The sequence below is a fragment of the Zea mays genome, chromosome 5 (assembly GCF_902167145.1).
Source record: "Zea mays cultivar B73 chromosome 5, Zm-B73-REFERENCE-NAM-5.0, whole genome shotgun sequence".
In the NCBI taxonomy this organism is placed as follows: Eukaryota; Viridiplantae; Streptophyta; class Magnoliopsida; order Poales; family Poaceae; genus Zea; species Zea mays.
Window position 1 is genome coordinate 159,027,574 of NC_050100.1, and position 16,944 is coordinate 159,044,517.

The 16,944-nt window shown below is 42.6% G+C and overlaps 1 protein-coding gene and 1 pseudogene across 1 annotated transcript in view; one reads left to right on the forward strand and one right to left on the reverse strand.

Annotated features, from left to right (window-relative positions):
• The window catches only part of LOC103628598 (serine/arginine-rich splicing factor SR30), a 51,729-nt gene extending 41,318 nt beyond the window's left edge, over nt 1-10,411 (forward strand). The window contains exons 7-9 of the mRNA XM_008648769.2: nt 8,955-9,022; nt 10,164-10,204; nt 10,285-10,411. Of these exons, the coding sequence (XP_008646991.2) occupies nt 8,955-9,022; nt 10,164-10,204; nt 10,285-10,411 (236 nt within the window). The remainder of the gene's footprint in view (nt 1-8,954; nt 9,023-10,163; nt 10,205-10,284) is intronic.
• A 3,905-nt stretch (nt 10,412-14,316) lies between these two features.
• On the reverse strand, nt 14,317-15,770 carry LOC109939805 (3-ketoacyl-CoA thiolase 1, peroxisomal-like; annotated as a pseudogene).
• Nucleotides 15,771-16,944: the final 1,174 nt, after the last annotated feature.

Below are 16,944 nucleotides of genomic sequence, written 5' to 3' on the forward strand. Positions count from 1 at the left end.
AATCGCTGAAGCAGAGGAAGAAGATATTGAGGAAACTGATTCCGAAGATGATTACCGCATCGCCATGCCAAGCAAGCCGAGCCACTTGGACTTCGGGAAATCTACTGTTTCGAAGGCTGATTTGTCCAAGATGGTAAAAGCGGGCTTTTTTACTGAAAATCAGAAGAAGTTGTTGCGCTTCGGTGGAGAAGAGACTACCCCGAAGCCAGAGAAGGATGAGATTGTTATTTTTAAAAGTTTTCTAAAGGCTGGATTAAGGTTCCCCCTACATGGGATTATTGGAGAGGTACTGAAGAGGTTCGGTATCTATTTTCATCAGCTGACCCCTAACGCTATCGTTAGGCTTATTGTTTATATCTGGGCACTCCGAAGCCAAGCAGTGGAACCATTTGCAGACAGCTTCTGCCGGGTTCACGAGCTACATTATCAAACAAAGGCTAGAAAAGATGGATTACACGATAATTTTGGTTGCTATAACTTTGCCTATCGGAAAACTACAAAGTTCCCTGTAATTAGCTACCGAAGCAAGTGGGCAGCAGGCTGGAAATCAGAGTGGTTCTATGCCAAGGTTGATGACGACAAGGAAAAGCTTGTTCAAAGCCCGCTGGAATTAATCTTCGGAGAAACCCGACCTCGCTGCAATATGACACCCGAAGGTCCAACACAACAAGCAATGAGTGAATTCAGAATTATTGCAGAGCATATCAGCACAAGGGACCTGGTTCAAGAGTTTTTAGCATTCAAAGTTTTTCCCAGTTTGAGAGAATGGGAAATGCCGAAGCTACAGGGGGAAAAGAAAGAAGGTGAACTCGTACGTTTACCTTACTATTTCAAGTTTAAAAAGTACTTTAAAGCACCTTGCCAAGAGTGGCTAGATACGATTGAAGCAATGTGTAATGAAATACTTGGCAATTATTCCAAAAAAGAAGATCAATTGATGACCGCAGCCTTCGGCACTCGTCCGAAACGAAGGCTAAATCGAGTGTTGGACGCCTTGGGTTTCGAATACCCAGACTACGAAAATCTGAACAAAGGTGCCGGAGGCCAAAAAAGGAAAAGGGTAACTGAAGCCTTAGATGAAGGTGAAAAAGAGCCAGTAACGAAGAAAATTCCGAAGAAAAGGAAAGCTTCTTCTCCGAAGCAACAAATATCTGAAGCAGAAGAAACTCCCGCATCACCTTCTGCTGCTGTTGTTGAGGAAATTCTGAAGGTAATGACTGAATCCTTACCTGCGAAGCTAAGTCCACTGGGTCGTCAACTGACAAAGTTTTTTCAGAAGGACAAGGAGCCCGAGAAATCGAAGAAAACAATCAAGGCAAGGAAACAAAGAATCATTACCGTGACAGAGGTAATTGACAAAACGCCGCCAAGAGCTTCGGCCCAAAAAACACGAGCAGCTTTAGAGGGGGCAGATATTGAAATTGCACCTTCGGAGGCCGCAGCCGCCGAAGTTACCTCAGCTGAAGATTTGAATTTAGAGAGCACAATTGAACATATTGACCAAATGCTGCTAGACATGGCTGCAGAAGAAGCTGCCACTGCTGCCGAAGAGACTGTGACCGCAGCGTCAAAGAAAGGAAAAGAAATTGCTGATGAAGCTTCAGAAAACGAAGCCTTCGCGTTCCAAAACTTAGTTGGAGAACATCTAACAAAAGCTGAAATAGAAGAGCTTAAAGAGTACGCCCAATCCTGTGGATACAAACCTGGGGCACTCCTCTTCGGAGGCGTTGATGACGAGAAATTAGAGTGTATTCGGGACCAAACAGGGGCCAAAGTTATCAGTACTCTGTCCAAGAGTATTGGATTCCCGAAGCTAGAAACAGACATCAGCCGCTACCGACGACAACATGTCGTTGGTAGTTTATTTTACTCCAACTTCAAGGTGAATGAATTGTCCCTTAACCTTTATTGCTTCTAATAAAAACATGTCTGACGAAGGTTGTGTTTGTGTAGAGTATGTTATTGAGCAAAGCCTTGCAAATGCAACAAGATCTTGAAGATAAAAAGCATGAAATTATAATCGGAAATTTGGAAAACAAAATAAAGGAGCAATCAGATGCTTTTGAGAAAAAGAACTTTGAGCTCCAGGCAGCCGAAGGCTTACTGGCGGAAGCTGAAGCAAAAATATCAGAACTGAACTCGAAGCTTCTCCGCCAGTCTGAGCAGTTCGAACGAGAAAAACAAGATCTCAATGCAAAACTTGAAGCCGAAGCTCAGCAAAATTCGGATTTGAGAAAACTACTGACAAATCTTCAAGAAAAATGCCTGGAATTTAGCAACAAGTGCATTCAACGACTAAGAAAGATTTTTTACTCGGTTGGAGCTAGCAGCGAAAAATTTACCCCCTCAGCTGAAGATCTACCAAAAACCTTCGAACACATTGAGGGGGAGATTGGCGAGCTCGACGAAGTCATAGCTGGGCATGGTGACTTCTGTGCCTGGGTGGCTTCTCGAGGGACTGCTGCAGCCTTCATGAAGGCTGGCTGTGATCATGGGAAAATTGTCAATAGGCCAAATTTTACTTTGTCACCATCAATCCTGGATGACATCCCTGATCTCGCCCGAAGCATCTCGAATCGATTTGTAAAAATGATATGGACAAAAGGTGGTCGAGAGAAAGCTGGAGACGAAGCTCGTAGCCACCTTGATCCAGTAAGAATTCATACCTTGTGCTTACCTTTTCCTGTAAACTTGATTCTGACTTCCAATGACCTTATTCATGTAGGATGACGAAGCCGAAGCTGATGATCAAAAATAACGCCGAAGCCGAAGCTCCTTGGAGATTTAGATAGTAGACTGCAGACAGTACTTGAAAAACTTTTGAGATAACTTTTGTAAATGTAAACAAAAACTTGTTTTTAATGTATGTTGTTCATACCTTGTAATATATCCTTAACCTTTCACTGATGTATGAGAAATGCTTTGATGTGGACGAAATTTCCTTTTTTGAGCCGAAGGCGAAAAAACACCTTCCCTTCTTTTCGTACGCAACGAAGCATAGAAAACAACATTTTCCTTTTTTCCGAAGCTCTCCTTCATAGAAAACAACATTTTCCTTTTCTCCGAAGCTCTCCTTCATAGAAAACAACATTTTCCTTTTCTCCGAAGCTCTCCTTCATAGAAATTTTTCCCTTTCTTTTTTCTCTTCTTGCCGAAGCAACCATTTTATGCGATGAAGATGATTATCCTACATATGCCTAGATGAATGTTTATGAATGCAAATGCTATGATGTAATGTGGTGCAAATGAATGGCCAAACACGTATCCGAAGCCATATTCATAGCCATTATTTTCTTAAAAACAATCACACCTCAGCTCTGCATTCCCTTAGGAACGACTTTGGAGCTTCTTCGCCTTTACTTTTGGCGGAATCAGCGTTGACTTTTCGCTGTAAGCTCTGCATTCCCTTAGGAACGTCTTTGGAGCTTCTTCGCCTTTAATTTTGGCGGAATCAGCGTTGACTTTTCGCTGTAAGCTCTGCATTCCCTTAGGAACGTCTTTGGAGCTTCTTCGCCTTTACTTTTGGCGGAATCAGCGTTGACTTTTCGCTGTAAGCTCTGCATTCCCTTAGGAACGTCTTTGGAGCTTCTTTTTTTTCTTTTTGGCACTCGATGGTGCATTCTCAGCTTTTACATTTACATTCTTTGGGGGATTTTGCTCTTATAGAACTAAAAAAGAAAATTACACGTGATGGCCCCATTAAAAACCTTTCTCCCCCTTCGGAAAGGAAAAGGGTGCCATGAAAGAAGAACTAAAAAATAAAAAATATGATAAATTACATCGAATTATACATAATATCGCCGAAGCTCATCCGCATTCCAAGATCTAGGAATGTCATTGCCGTCCATATCTTTCAATCTGTATGAACCGGGTCTTGACGAAGATGCTACTAAGAAAGGCCCGTCCCATTTCAACTGCAATTTGCCCACTGTTTCCGAGTTGGCCACCCTCCGAAGCACCAAGTGCCCTGGCCCAATATTTTTTAGCCGAACCTTTCTATCCCGCCATTTAACTGTTTCAGCTTGATATTTATTGATATTCTCCACGGCTTGCAGTCTGATCCCTTCTAAAGCATCTTTTTCTATAGAATAAGCAGCTTCGGAATCTGATTCTGCCGAAGCTACTATCCTTATTGATCCAGTTTTAGCTTCTTCTGGAGTTATTGCTTCGTCACCGAATAACAACTTGAATGGAGTGAAGCCTGTAGACCTTGATGTTGTCGTGTTGTGGCTCCACACCACTTTGATTAACTGATCTGGCCATTTTCCTCTGGGTTGATTGAAGATTAACTTCATTATTCCTGTCATTATAATGCCGTTGGCTCTTTCAACAAGTCCATTTGACTCCGGGTGCCTAACTGATGCAAAATGGATCTTCGTACCAATTTGGTCACAGAAATCCCTGAAAGCTTCGGAGTCAAACTGTGTTCCATTGTCCACAGTGATAGCCTTTGGCACCCCGAAACGACAAACAATATTTTGCCAGAAAAACTTTTGGACGGTAGCCGAAGTTATTGTGGCTAAAGGCTTCGCCTCAATCCATTTAGAAAAATATTCCACAGCTACTACAACATACCTCAGGTTCCCTTGGGCCGGTGGTAACGGACCTAACAAGTCAAGGCCCCACCTTTGCAATGGCCAAGTGGGTTGTATGAGCTGTATTAAGGACGAAGGTTGTTTTTGATCTCTTGCACATTTCTGACAACCTTCGCACTTTTGAACCAATTCTGCTGCATCCGAAGCTGCCTTCGGCCAGTAAAACCCTTGACGGAAAACTTTTCCAAGTAACGGCCTAGATCCGATGTGAGATCCACACAGGCCTGCATGTATTTCTTTCATTAACTCTATACCTTCGGTTCTGGATAAACATTTGAGCAGCGGAGCACAAACTCCATGTTTGTACAACTCCCCTTCTATCATGACATATGGACGAGCTCTTGCCTCTATCCTCTTGTTATAAGCTTCGTCATCTGAAAGAAATTTACCCTGAAGGTAAGAGATGATCTCGGTTCTCCAATCTTCGCTAAAAACAGGAGATATATTAAGAACTGCTCTTTCAAGAAGTTCCACCGAAGGTGCTTTTATTGTTTCGAAGAACACATCCGAAGGTAAAGGCAGCCCCTGTGCTGCTGACTTAGCTAGCAGATCAGCATGCTCATTTTGTCCTCGAGGGATATTCTTGACAGAAAACCCTTCGAAGGAAGCTTCGACTCTTCGAACCATATCCAGATATTTTTCAAGCTTCGGATCCTTAGCCTTACAACTTTTGTCAATATGACCCGAAACAACCTGGGAATCAGTTTTAAGTATGGCCCTTCTGATTCCCATTGCTTTTAACTTCCGAAGACCTAGAACCAATGCTTCGTACTCAGCAATGTTATTTGTGCAATTAAAATCAAGCTTTGCCGCATAACAAATTTTGACTTTGGAAGGTGAAACCAACACAGCAGCCGCTCCTGCTCCGAAGGTTCCCCAAGATCCATCACAAAACACTGTCCAGGCTTCGTTGTCTTTATTCGTTTCCTCCTCCTGAGTCCCTGGCGTCCAATCAGCAATAAAGTCTGCCAGCGCCTGTGACTGAATCGAAGATCTATGAACATATTCAATACAAAATTCATTGAGCTCTGCAGCCCATTTTCCAATCCTTCCAGTAGCTTCTCGATTCCTCATAATATCCTTCAGAGGTTGTGATGAAGGAACAATTATGTTGTAAGCTTGGAAATAGTGCCGAAGCTTCCTGGAGGCCATCAAGACAGCATACAATACCTTCTCCAGCTCTGTATAATTTTTCTTTGACAAACTAAGAACCTCGGATACAAAATATATTGGGGCCTGCCTCTTGACCTGACCATCAAGCTTCTCCTGGACAAGCGCTGCACTTACCGCTGAGTGCGAAGCTGCCACATATAATAACAAAGGAGCCCCTGGCATTGGTGGAGTCAATGTTGTTAGATCTATTAGATACTGTTTTAGCTCTTCAAAGGCCTTCTGTTGGATTGGTCCCCATTGAAAGACTTCGGCTGACTTCAGTACTTCGAAGAATGGTAAGTTTCTCTCTGCTGATCTGGATATGAATCTATTGAGAGATGCCAATCTTCCTGTCAATCTTTGAGCCCCTTCTTTGTAGTTGGTGGCTCCATCCGAAGTATAGCTTCAATTTTACTTGGATTAGCTTCAATCCCCTTTGTTGAAACCAAGCATCCAAGAAATTTCCCCTTCTTCACTCCGAAGACGCATTTTTCTGGATTTAACTTTAAGCCAGCTTGCCTGAAACTGGCGAAGGTCTCCTGCAGATCAGCAATATGATTCTCCTGCTTCGTGCTTTTGACAATGATGTCATCAACATAAGTTAGCACGTTTCTGCCTATTTGAGATTGGAGAACCTTCGCAGTCATTCGGCTGAAACTTCCTCCAGCATTTTTGAGCCCCTCAGGCATCCGAAGATAGCAATATGTGCCACTTGGAGTTATGAAGCTAGTCTTCGGCTCATCTTCCTGCTTCATCCAAATTTGGTGATAGCCTGAATAACAGTCTAACAGACTCATGAGCTCTGAAGAAGCTGCTGCATCAACTAAAGAATCTATCCTTGATAGTGGGAATTCATCCTTCGGGCAAGCTTTGTTAAGATCTGTAAAATCGATGCACATTCGCCACTTGCCATTGGCCTTTTTTACCATAACAGTGTTAGCCAGCCATTCTGGGTACTTCACTTCTCTGATAACTCCTGCACTGAGGAGTCTTTCGACTTCGTTGCGAGCACCTTCGGCCTTATCATCTGACATTTTCCGAAGCCTTTGCTTTCTGGGTCTGAAGGATGGATCGACATTGAGTGAGTGCTCGATAACATCTCTATTAACTCCGCAGAGATCATTGGCTGACCATGCAAAAACATCCTTGTTATTGAACAAAAACCTTATCAAGGTTTTCTCCTGCTCTTCGGATAACTGAGAGCCTAACAGCACCTTCTGCTCTGCTATGTCCTCACATAAGAGCATAGGCTTCGGCTGGTCTGCTGAAGCTGCTTTCTCCCTTCTGAATTTGTACTGTTCACAAGCTTCAGCTCCATCGATGTTATGGATTGCTTTTAAGTCAGTCCAATTACCTTCGGCCCTTCTTGCAGCTTCCTGACTTCCATGAATAGCGATGGGTCCCTGATCCGAAGGTATCTTCATGCAAAGATAGGCAGGATGAAGGATTGCTTCGAAGGCATTGAGAGTACCACGACCAATAATTGCATTGTAAGGGTATTCCATGTCGACAATGTCAAACACAACTTGCTCAGTTCTAGTGTTGTTGATGAACCCGAAGGTCACTGACATGGTGATCTTGCCCAATGCTACAATCTGTCTTCCTCCGAAGCCACAGAGAGGATGTGTAGCATCATGAATCTTATCTTCTGGCTCTTGCATTTGTCTGAAGGCCTTAGCAAATATGATGTCAGCTGCACTGCCTGTGTCAACCAAGACATTATGGACCAGAAATCCTTTGATAACACAAGAGATAACCATGGCATCGTTGTGTGGGTAATCTTTGAGCTGAAGGTCCTCTTGGGAGAAGGTAATAGGAATGTGAGACCATCTTGACTTGATGAAGGGTCCTTGCACCCCAACATGTTGTACCCTTCTCTGTGCTTCCTTCTTCTGTTTCTTGTTAGCTGGCTCTGAGGACGAGCCACCTGTGATCGGGAGCACCAGCTTCGGGTCCGAAGCAGCTCCAGCTTGGTCGTTGAACGAAGCCATCAGCTCAAAAAGTGGAAGTGAGTTCACCGGAGGTGGGCGCCAATGTTGGGGACTTGTTCTCAAATGCTATGAGTTAAGAACAAGGCAACACAGAAAATGTTAAACGATAAAGTCCTTCGTCCTTTGAGGCATTATTTCCCTTAGGATATAACGATCTCCGGACGAAGGTCATGAAGGACGAACCTTCATGATCACAGTATACACTAATGAAAGATGAAGCATATGAAACATAAAAGATAGCACAAATAATCATATAACATCATTCATTTAACTTTATTATATCATCATAGAGAAATAGAGACAATATCGAATTATAAATGTACCTTCGGCTTGGAAGGAGATGAGAATACAAGTGTGACGCAAAAGCAAACGCCAAATTAACGTGAACAGTATGGGGGTACTGTTCACCTATTTATAGGCACGGGGTACAACCCATACAAAATTACATACATGCCCTTTACATTTGGTGATAATTCTATAGCACTCTATCGAGGTCTAAATGGCCTTTTCATCTTTAAGTCGGTTCCCTTTTCTGCGAACATGTCGAAGCTTTCCTGCTTCACAGCTTCGGCGCTGTGTCAACCTTTGTAGCTTTTCCCTTTCTGATACGAGTCCGAAGATACCTGCTCACACATTTTAAGCCGCTTCTCCCTTGAAGACCTTCGGCGACGAAGCATAGACCCAACACTTATCAATCTGTTAGCATGGAATAAATTCGTGGGATCAATGATCCATATAATTTATGGTATTCCCTTCATTGCTTTGAACTGAAGTATGGAGGGAGCTGTTAGATTGGACAGTTCCCTTATGTTTCTGATCTTTGTCTCACACTATGATCAACTTATGTTTTAAAGGTCTAAATTCATGCTTCTTTATATTTTGCAAATTCCCCTTCCAAGGCTCTATGCAGCTGTTCAGCCATTTCTCCCTTCGATGTCGGTGTTTGTCACTGCTCTGTGTGTTGGATCACCATTGACAATAAATATCAAGGTTGTTTTGTTGCTTTTGGATTAACCATACTGTTGCTCCTTTTTCATTCCACACCTCATCTTTCGTAGCTGGTTATCATCTTGTTGGTACTTGGTTTCTTAAGTCAGATGATGTAAAGGCACTACAAAGGACAATATCTTTTGAGACAGGTGAAATCCTCTCCTATTACATGAGGATATGTTCTTTCTAATATGCTTTGTTGTCTTACCATTATCTCTTGATGCAGGCATGCAAAGTAGCCTTCTTGCTCTTGCTTTAGTAGATGACGAAAAAGTAGAAGTTGTTCGAGCTGCGGTTTAAGATGGTATGACGAGTGGCTGATTTCGCGAACCTGCAGATAAGACGAGCGACTAAAAACACTATCAGATATTGCTTTCTATGTGTTTTAAAATCTCTACTACTATATAAGACGATAGTGTAGACGTACACACCCAGGATGGTGCACGGTTCTGCCTCCCACGCCGCGGGCCCCACCAAGGCGCAGCTCTGCTCCCTCTCGTGCCCTGCCTTCCCTCTCGCGCCCTGCCTTCCCTCTCGCGCCGTCCCAACGCATGCAACCCAGCAGGCCCATTTCCTCGCCAAGCAAAACAAATATCTACATTATCTAAATTGTTCTCTACTAACGCCATTGAGTCACAAACAAGTTGACATTTGGGGCTGCACCAACGCTTATAAGTCGTTCTCTACCTGTTTCACTAGCCGGTATGGCACTAACCACAATAGTAAAGAAAGCACCACAAACAATGCTGGTGTCGTGGGCTAAAATCGTCATGTGGCCCATATTCCAGCGATGTTTGGTGCGGCCCAGATAGCGAATCAGTACAGCTCGCTCGTGATGCCCCCGCCGCGACACCCGTGTCTCCCTCTCGCCCAACCACCCCCGCCCTCGCCCTAGCCTCGAACCCTCCTGGCGGCGGCCTAACCATCCGCCTCACTCCCTGTCGTGGTGCTCTCCGCCGACCACCATCTGGCCTTGGAGCACCGGTCCCCGCCGCGACACCCGTGTCTCCCTCTCGCCCAACCACCCCCACCCCCGCCCTAGCCACGAACCCTCCTGGCGGCGGCCCCGCGCGTGCAGGCACGCGACATCATATCGGGAGGCGAGGGGGCTCCGATGACCACCAGCGCCAACCTGATGAACCATCCGCCTCACTGCCTCGCTCCCCGTTGTAATGCTCTCCGCCGACCACCATCTGGCCTTGGAGCACCGGACCCCCGTGTGACATGATCCTCTGCTCCTACCGACCTCAACCAGTGGGTGAGCAACAGATTCTCCCTTCCCCCGATCTGATCCAACAAGATCTCATGGTGGACACTACCGCGCACGTCAAGTGAGCCATAGATTCTTCCTTCCTCATGCTCCATTTACTGGACCATTATCCGATCCAGCATCATCTCATGGCAGATTCTTTGGTTATTGGTTTGTTTCGTGCAGAGCTGGAAGGACGTCGAGGGGTCGCTGTTTGTTGTCAGGAGGTGAGGGTTTGTGTTGGGTTTTTTTTGGCTTGCACTCCTATGCGGTCTGGTTCTGTCAAAAATGTGCTTGATTGGTCCAGGAACTCTGAGTCCCGCTTTCAGTTCATTGTCATGAACACGCACAACACTGGTACATCGGCGATCACTGCTTGGATCGATCACCCGCGGCGCCTAGACACGCATATTGTCAAACTGCTATTATTCTAGAGTTAAACAAAAAAAGCAAGTGTTCTATTGGTTTAATTAATCTAAACTACACTGTTCAAGCAATAATTGAGTTTATTCCCTATAACTTGCAAAGTGTGGCCATGTTATGCCCTGTGGCTGTGCGTGGCCATCTAACCTCCACGTCTATGTTTCCGGCTGCTAGGTTGCTTTGAGCCGTGGTGGATCTCCCGGTGTGACGACATGGGGCTGGGTCTGGGAGCTCTTCTCAAATCCGGGGGCTCTCAGTCTGCTCTTCTCAATTTAGTGTTATCTTTTTCTTTTAGAACAATGCCAAAGAAACATGACAGACTGCCTTTGCTTGTTTTTGACATAATGCAAAAGCAATGGAATCTTTACTTTTAAACCTTTGTTATTTTTGTTTTGATTCAATTTTGATACTGCATAAATGTACGAATATCTATTATTTTGATGCAATAGTGGTGTTTTGCGATGTTTAACAGCTTGTGTGATCCAATTATTATCCCTGCTTTGTATATAAGAGTTTCTTCAGAATATATCAATTCATGTATCCTGCACTTTGAATCGCTTATGTCATTGTTAGCAATCACATAATATTTTTCTTTTCTCTTAGATTTAATTTGTATAATCATATAATCATTCATATATTGGTACAACAGGATTTGGTTTAGCTTCTCACTTTGTTTTTTTAAATGAGAAGAAGCGGACAACAAATTATAGTGAAGGCTCCTCTCATCCCCCGTCGCTTGGTGGATCACCCCCACGAAACCAGTCTAGCCAAAGACAGGTATGTGCATGATGTCATTCTTGGTAGCCTATCATCATCTTTGGCTCAAAGTGCTTCTATAGTTAAATGGATGTAGTGCAAGTTTTATTTTTATTTTCTGCTCCAGTTGTTTTCTATGCTACTTCCTTGGTATTAGTTCACCGTGCATAAGTGATCTGCAGCAAATGTTCTTCTTCCTAACCAACTATATATGCTCTTAATTGTCCTCTAATTTCAAGGAAGTAGCATAGATATGGAATGGAACTGTCAAGGGTGTTTAAATGGGTTCACCCCTTTTACCATCTTGGAGATCTGGAAGAAACAGAATGCAAGAAATTTTTAGAAAGTGCAGAACGAGCTCTCTGTCTGTCTACCTTTTTTTGGTTGCACAAATCAAAGCCGATCTATAGCAGGAGATACATCAAAGGAAAGAGAGCTGCATTTGATTGCTTATTAGATATCTATTTTTCATCCACAGATATCAAAGGAAAGAGAGAAAAATCCTTGCCTGTTCTGGCGGAGGAACATCAGGCATGATTGCAGCCTGATGCTCAAAACCCACTTCTTCCTTCTGCAAGAGAATCAGTTGAACAGATAGTCAGACCAAATTCACACTGGCATATTTCATGAGGCTGACCTTTGCAGTCCTAAAAAAATTCAACCTAGCAGTAATGCAGTATATATTCTAGCAGTTGTACCACAACAATTTATCCATGGATCATAAGCAACTACACTAATCAAACTGAGACCAAGTCACCAAGAATGATATTGTCTGGTAACTATTGAGACTAAGGATGATATTAATTGGTAGCTGATGAAGATATACCATAAACCTATGGGTTCAATGAACATAAATTTTAGTGAGGTGGGCAAGGGCTACAAGGAGCCATTTTATACAACAGTTCATGTTTCCATTTCAATTAATCTTAAGTTTGATAACAGTTTGGAACAGTACCATTTAATCTAACCAAAGTAACAGTGACTTCATGCGGCGTTTTGGGAGATACAAGGTTCAAAATAGTCATTGACCTTATAACTCAAAAATTGTCAGCATGTACAAGGTAGAGGCATTTTCAAGTTCAAAGGATTCAAAAATGAGAATCATAACTGGTATGAGTTCGTATAAATTATTTAATCCATCCAAAGAAGTTTCAAATATTATCATGTCTAGAAGTATAAGCACCTGGAAAGAAGCAATCAAGGTGAATACAACTAGGCCCTTCTCTTTGCCTCCACTTTTCTTGTATCCAATTTTGTTTCATGTACAATTTGTTTCATGTATCCAGGTGAATAAGATACTCCCTACATCTGCATCCAATTTTGATCTTTGTATGGGCAGCGAGATCAAATAGTGTGCATGCATGTTATATTGATTATTTTGCATGTAGCCAATTTAGATAGCAAAGCTGCATGTATGTTCTCATGCAGGCGAGGTGAGGGATATCCTAGGAGAGGAAAGACTGTACTAGGGGGTTCCTGAGGAAACTTCACTATGGGGTCTCGTAGTCTCTTTGTCGTTCTAGCATTCTCAAACTAGCCCTCACCATGGCAGCTTTTTCCTTCCATTTGGTTCCCTATTTATATATATTGGTTATTTAAGGTGTTTTTACAGCATGCATTGGATAACCACCCCAAACATGCATTTAAGGTGCTTTTACTTTACTGTTTTCAGTTAACAACAAGTTCCGTTTCTCCCTTAGGATCAAAATAACTTTGAATCGTGTATTGATACTATATCAGATAGACGGTTTCTTCTTTATTAAAGTTTATGTAGCCTGATGCAAGATTGGAGAGTGAATTGTGATGCCCAGCTTCGTATTCTGGTCTTGAAGCATTAGTGGAAGAAAAGGACAATCAAATCCAGAAGGTATATGCTACTTGTGACTTTTTCATGTGTATTCATCCCAACATCTTTGTACATGAAGAAACATAGTAACCATAGTGAACTAACTGCACATGTTGCATACGTCATTTAGCATGTCGGTTGTCTTCACTATGAAAATATGACGACTTCAATGACATGATGTAAAATTTCACTTGTTTGTTGTAGATAGAGAAAGAAATTAAGGAACTAAAGTTATGGCATGATTTCATAGGCGGAGTTCCTCATGGACATCGTCAGGAACGAAGAGATGGCGCTCATCGACACCGCTAGGAGAAGAAACTTATAAGTGATGGGTCTTTATAATCAAACAATTTTATGAGCTTAAAATAATTTTCTTAGTTTCTTTTATACTTAGCCCATGCATTTTCGTCCAGTTCACTTCTGAATTGTTGCTCCTTGAGAGCTTCTAGAACCCATGGAGAAAGTTACCAATTTGTGACATGATATTAGAAAGCTAGAAGTTTAAAGTTGGCATTCATACATGTTCTTAATGACATAGGCAAACTTAATTTAATTTTTACCAGCCGCAAGGAACTAACTGTTACATATTATAGTAAAAATAATTTTTATGAGCTACAATTCATTTGAAACATGATTACCCTTTATTATTTTTTACGCATTTGGTTTTATAACCGTGGTGGTCTCATGTATGATTATACAGATTTAGATAACGTATTCCCATTCTTCTATAATGTGTGGAGTCGTCAGATGTGCGACAAACCAGTTCTCTAGGTTGCTCCTAATGGGCACTCCTTTGATGTACCCTTTATCATCTTTTGAGTTCTGACGGTGTAGAGTAGAGATGCCTGGTGATTGCCTCTTTGTAGATACTCTTTCTATTGCATGTGTATAAACTTCAGAGAGACTAGATTTGGGTTTAGTCATTTCATGTATTTAGTTCATTTATTAATTTTCATGATTTAGTTTAGTTTTGTATTGGTTGTTGCCAAAGAATTTGTAAGATTTTGAGGTCGATAGTATATATGATATTTGATTTATATAATCGTTGTGCACTGACATTTTATCAAATATTTTGTATACCGTTGCAACGCACGGGCATATACCTAGTATAAGTATGAAAACATAGCTTTTCTAGCTTTTACAACACCAGCCTACCATACAAGGCATAGCATATATTTTGAATAGATTCACTGATTATTTATAGATTTTGACGCACGTTTCGCTTCTGTCTATTTTCAAGGCATAGCACATATTTTGATGGAAAATGGAATACCTTAATGATATGTTGATGAAATGGTCTTTTGCTAATTGAATCTACTGGTTCGGAGCTGCATGGTGCAACATCACATTATTTGAAGTGGGATACTATCATTTTTTACCTTAGCTACTATTAAGCCATTGTTATTTTTTTAGCATCATTCAAACCAGACCAGTAGATAAAAACTGTATTATCAATATGGCTTACTTGATTGCTAGGCAAACAGTTGATTGCACCTGTCTATGGCTCTAGTAAGCAACTTGCCACACATATTTTTCCCTCGGAACATGGATATTTTTTTATTATGTGCTTGCAATGCAGGATATGCACCGTTTGAAACCTGATGAGATGGTTGACCATCTGAAACAAGGACTTAGAAAGGAGGGACATATTTTCACTTATATAACATTGTAAAATAGATACAGTAAGCAAAGTAGTAGTGTTTTAGTATTGCAATTTGTATGTGCATATCGTACCTCTCCAATAGATATCTTCTATAGAGGCATCATTTATAGAACTTCCTTGTAATCTTTGAGAAGCTGAGAGAAGCGTTAAAGAGTATTGAAATTTAGCACGGCGCACAAAGCGCGCTGCATATTCTAGGCACTGCTTACCATCATATGGAACTATGATAATAAGAGGATCCTTAGGGACCACGTGTCCAGAAAGAAGTGGTGAGCATTGTATTTTTCTAATTAAATATTTTAACAAGTTTTAATCGTATGAACATGAAACTTCAGTGAGCAAGGTCAAGGAGGTGATCAAGCAAACTTTATGTATGGCTAGGATCACAAATGGATTACAAAACCTTTTTCTCACAACAATATAATACATATTTGTAGATAAGTTATCGTGGTATTATATGTTTTCGTTGCAACTCACGACACTCACCTATAATAGTATAACACTCATTTGTACATAAGTTATCTGGTATTATATGTTTTCGTTGCAATGCACGGGCACTCACATAGTCTTGCATTAAAGTAGACGTTCCATTACCTGTTGCACCCAGAGGGTGTCCTATGGCAATCACGCCTCCATTTACATTTACTTTGGAACGATCCAACCCAACTTACTGCAGTAGTAGACAAACTGAGAGGCGAAGACCTAAGCATGGATGATTCAGTGATTACGTATGGCATATAAATAGGTGAGAGAAGAAGGTGATCAAGGCAATAAACGCGTACCTCATTCAGTTCAAATAGATCGATGTTTCCAACCTCAAGTATGGTAGACTTCACTGCAGCAGGAATGGCCACAGCAGGACCAACGCCCATAACAGCTAGATCCACTCCAACAATGGCAAAGCTCCTAATAGACGAGGTCAAGAAATGTTGAATGTAACCATAAAATGAGCGAAATATATGTCTGAATGACAACGACAACAAACACAACGTGAACTAATCAAGAACGGGCAGATCAGGCACCTAAAAACACCAAGAATAGACAAACCTTTCTTCAGAGCCACATATCTTTTCATGAGAACAGCTCCAGCACCATCACTCATTTGACTGGAATTACCTACACGGTTTGATTGGTTTATCAGATAATGTCTCAGTAGAAGAAGAAGGTCAACTTGAGACAGCTGGACCAATGACCTTGGGGAAGGAGACGCAGGCAAAATGACTCAATAGGACCGACGACTTGGTCGAGTGTGGGTATGGGGTGGGGATGGTCGGGCGCGACGGTGGCGGGCTGGCCAAAGGTGGTCGCAGGGGGTTGGCTGTGCGCTGGCAGGGGTGAGAGCACCTAGAGGGGGGTGAATAGGTGATCCTGTAAAATCAAACACTAAATAGCCACAAAACTTAGTTATTAAAGTGTTAGCGCAACTAAGTAGTTTCGAAGCGAGTTCTTGTGGATAAAACAATCACAGAGAAGGCAACACAAGAGACACGCGATTTTTATCCCGTGGTTCGGCCAAGTAACACTTGCCTACTTCCACGTTGTGGAGTCCCAATGGACGAGGGTTGCACTCAACCCCTTTCAAGCGATCCAATGATCAACTTGAATACCACTGCTTTCTTCCTTATAGTCTTTTTCCTGTTTGCGAGGAATCTCCACAATTTGGAGTCTCTCGCCCTTACAATTGAGATCACAAAGAAAGCATAGAGTAAGGTTGGGAAGAGCAACACACACAAGACTCAAATACGCAGCACAACCACGCACACAAGTCAAGACTTGAGCTTAAATGACAACTCAGGGAGTACACAACTCGAATGGAGCCCAAATCACTAACACAATGAAGCGAATGCGTGAGAGTGGAGTCTGGATGCTTGAGAATACTTAGAGAATGCTTGGGTGCCTCCTCCATGCGCCTAGGGGTCCCTTTTATAGCCCTAAGGCAACTAGGAGCCGTTGGAGACAAACTTGGAAGGCCATCCTTGCCTTCTGTCGAGTGGCGCACCGGACAGTCCGGTGCGCCACCAGACAACTACTGTAGCATGTCCGGTGCGCGATTTCCTTCCAAATCGGGCACAGTCGACCGTTGCATCTTCGGGCCCGTTGGCGCACCGGACAGACCGGTGCCCCCTGCCGATCGTTGGCGTGACCACGTGTCGCGCGAAGATTGCGCGGCCGACCGTTGGCGCATCGGACAGTCCAGTGCACCACCGGACATTCCGGTGAATTTTAGCCATACGCCGCCGTCGATTCCCGATAGCAGCCATTTCACCGGAGACAAGCCT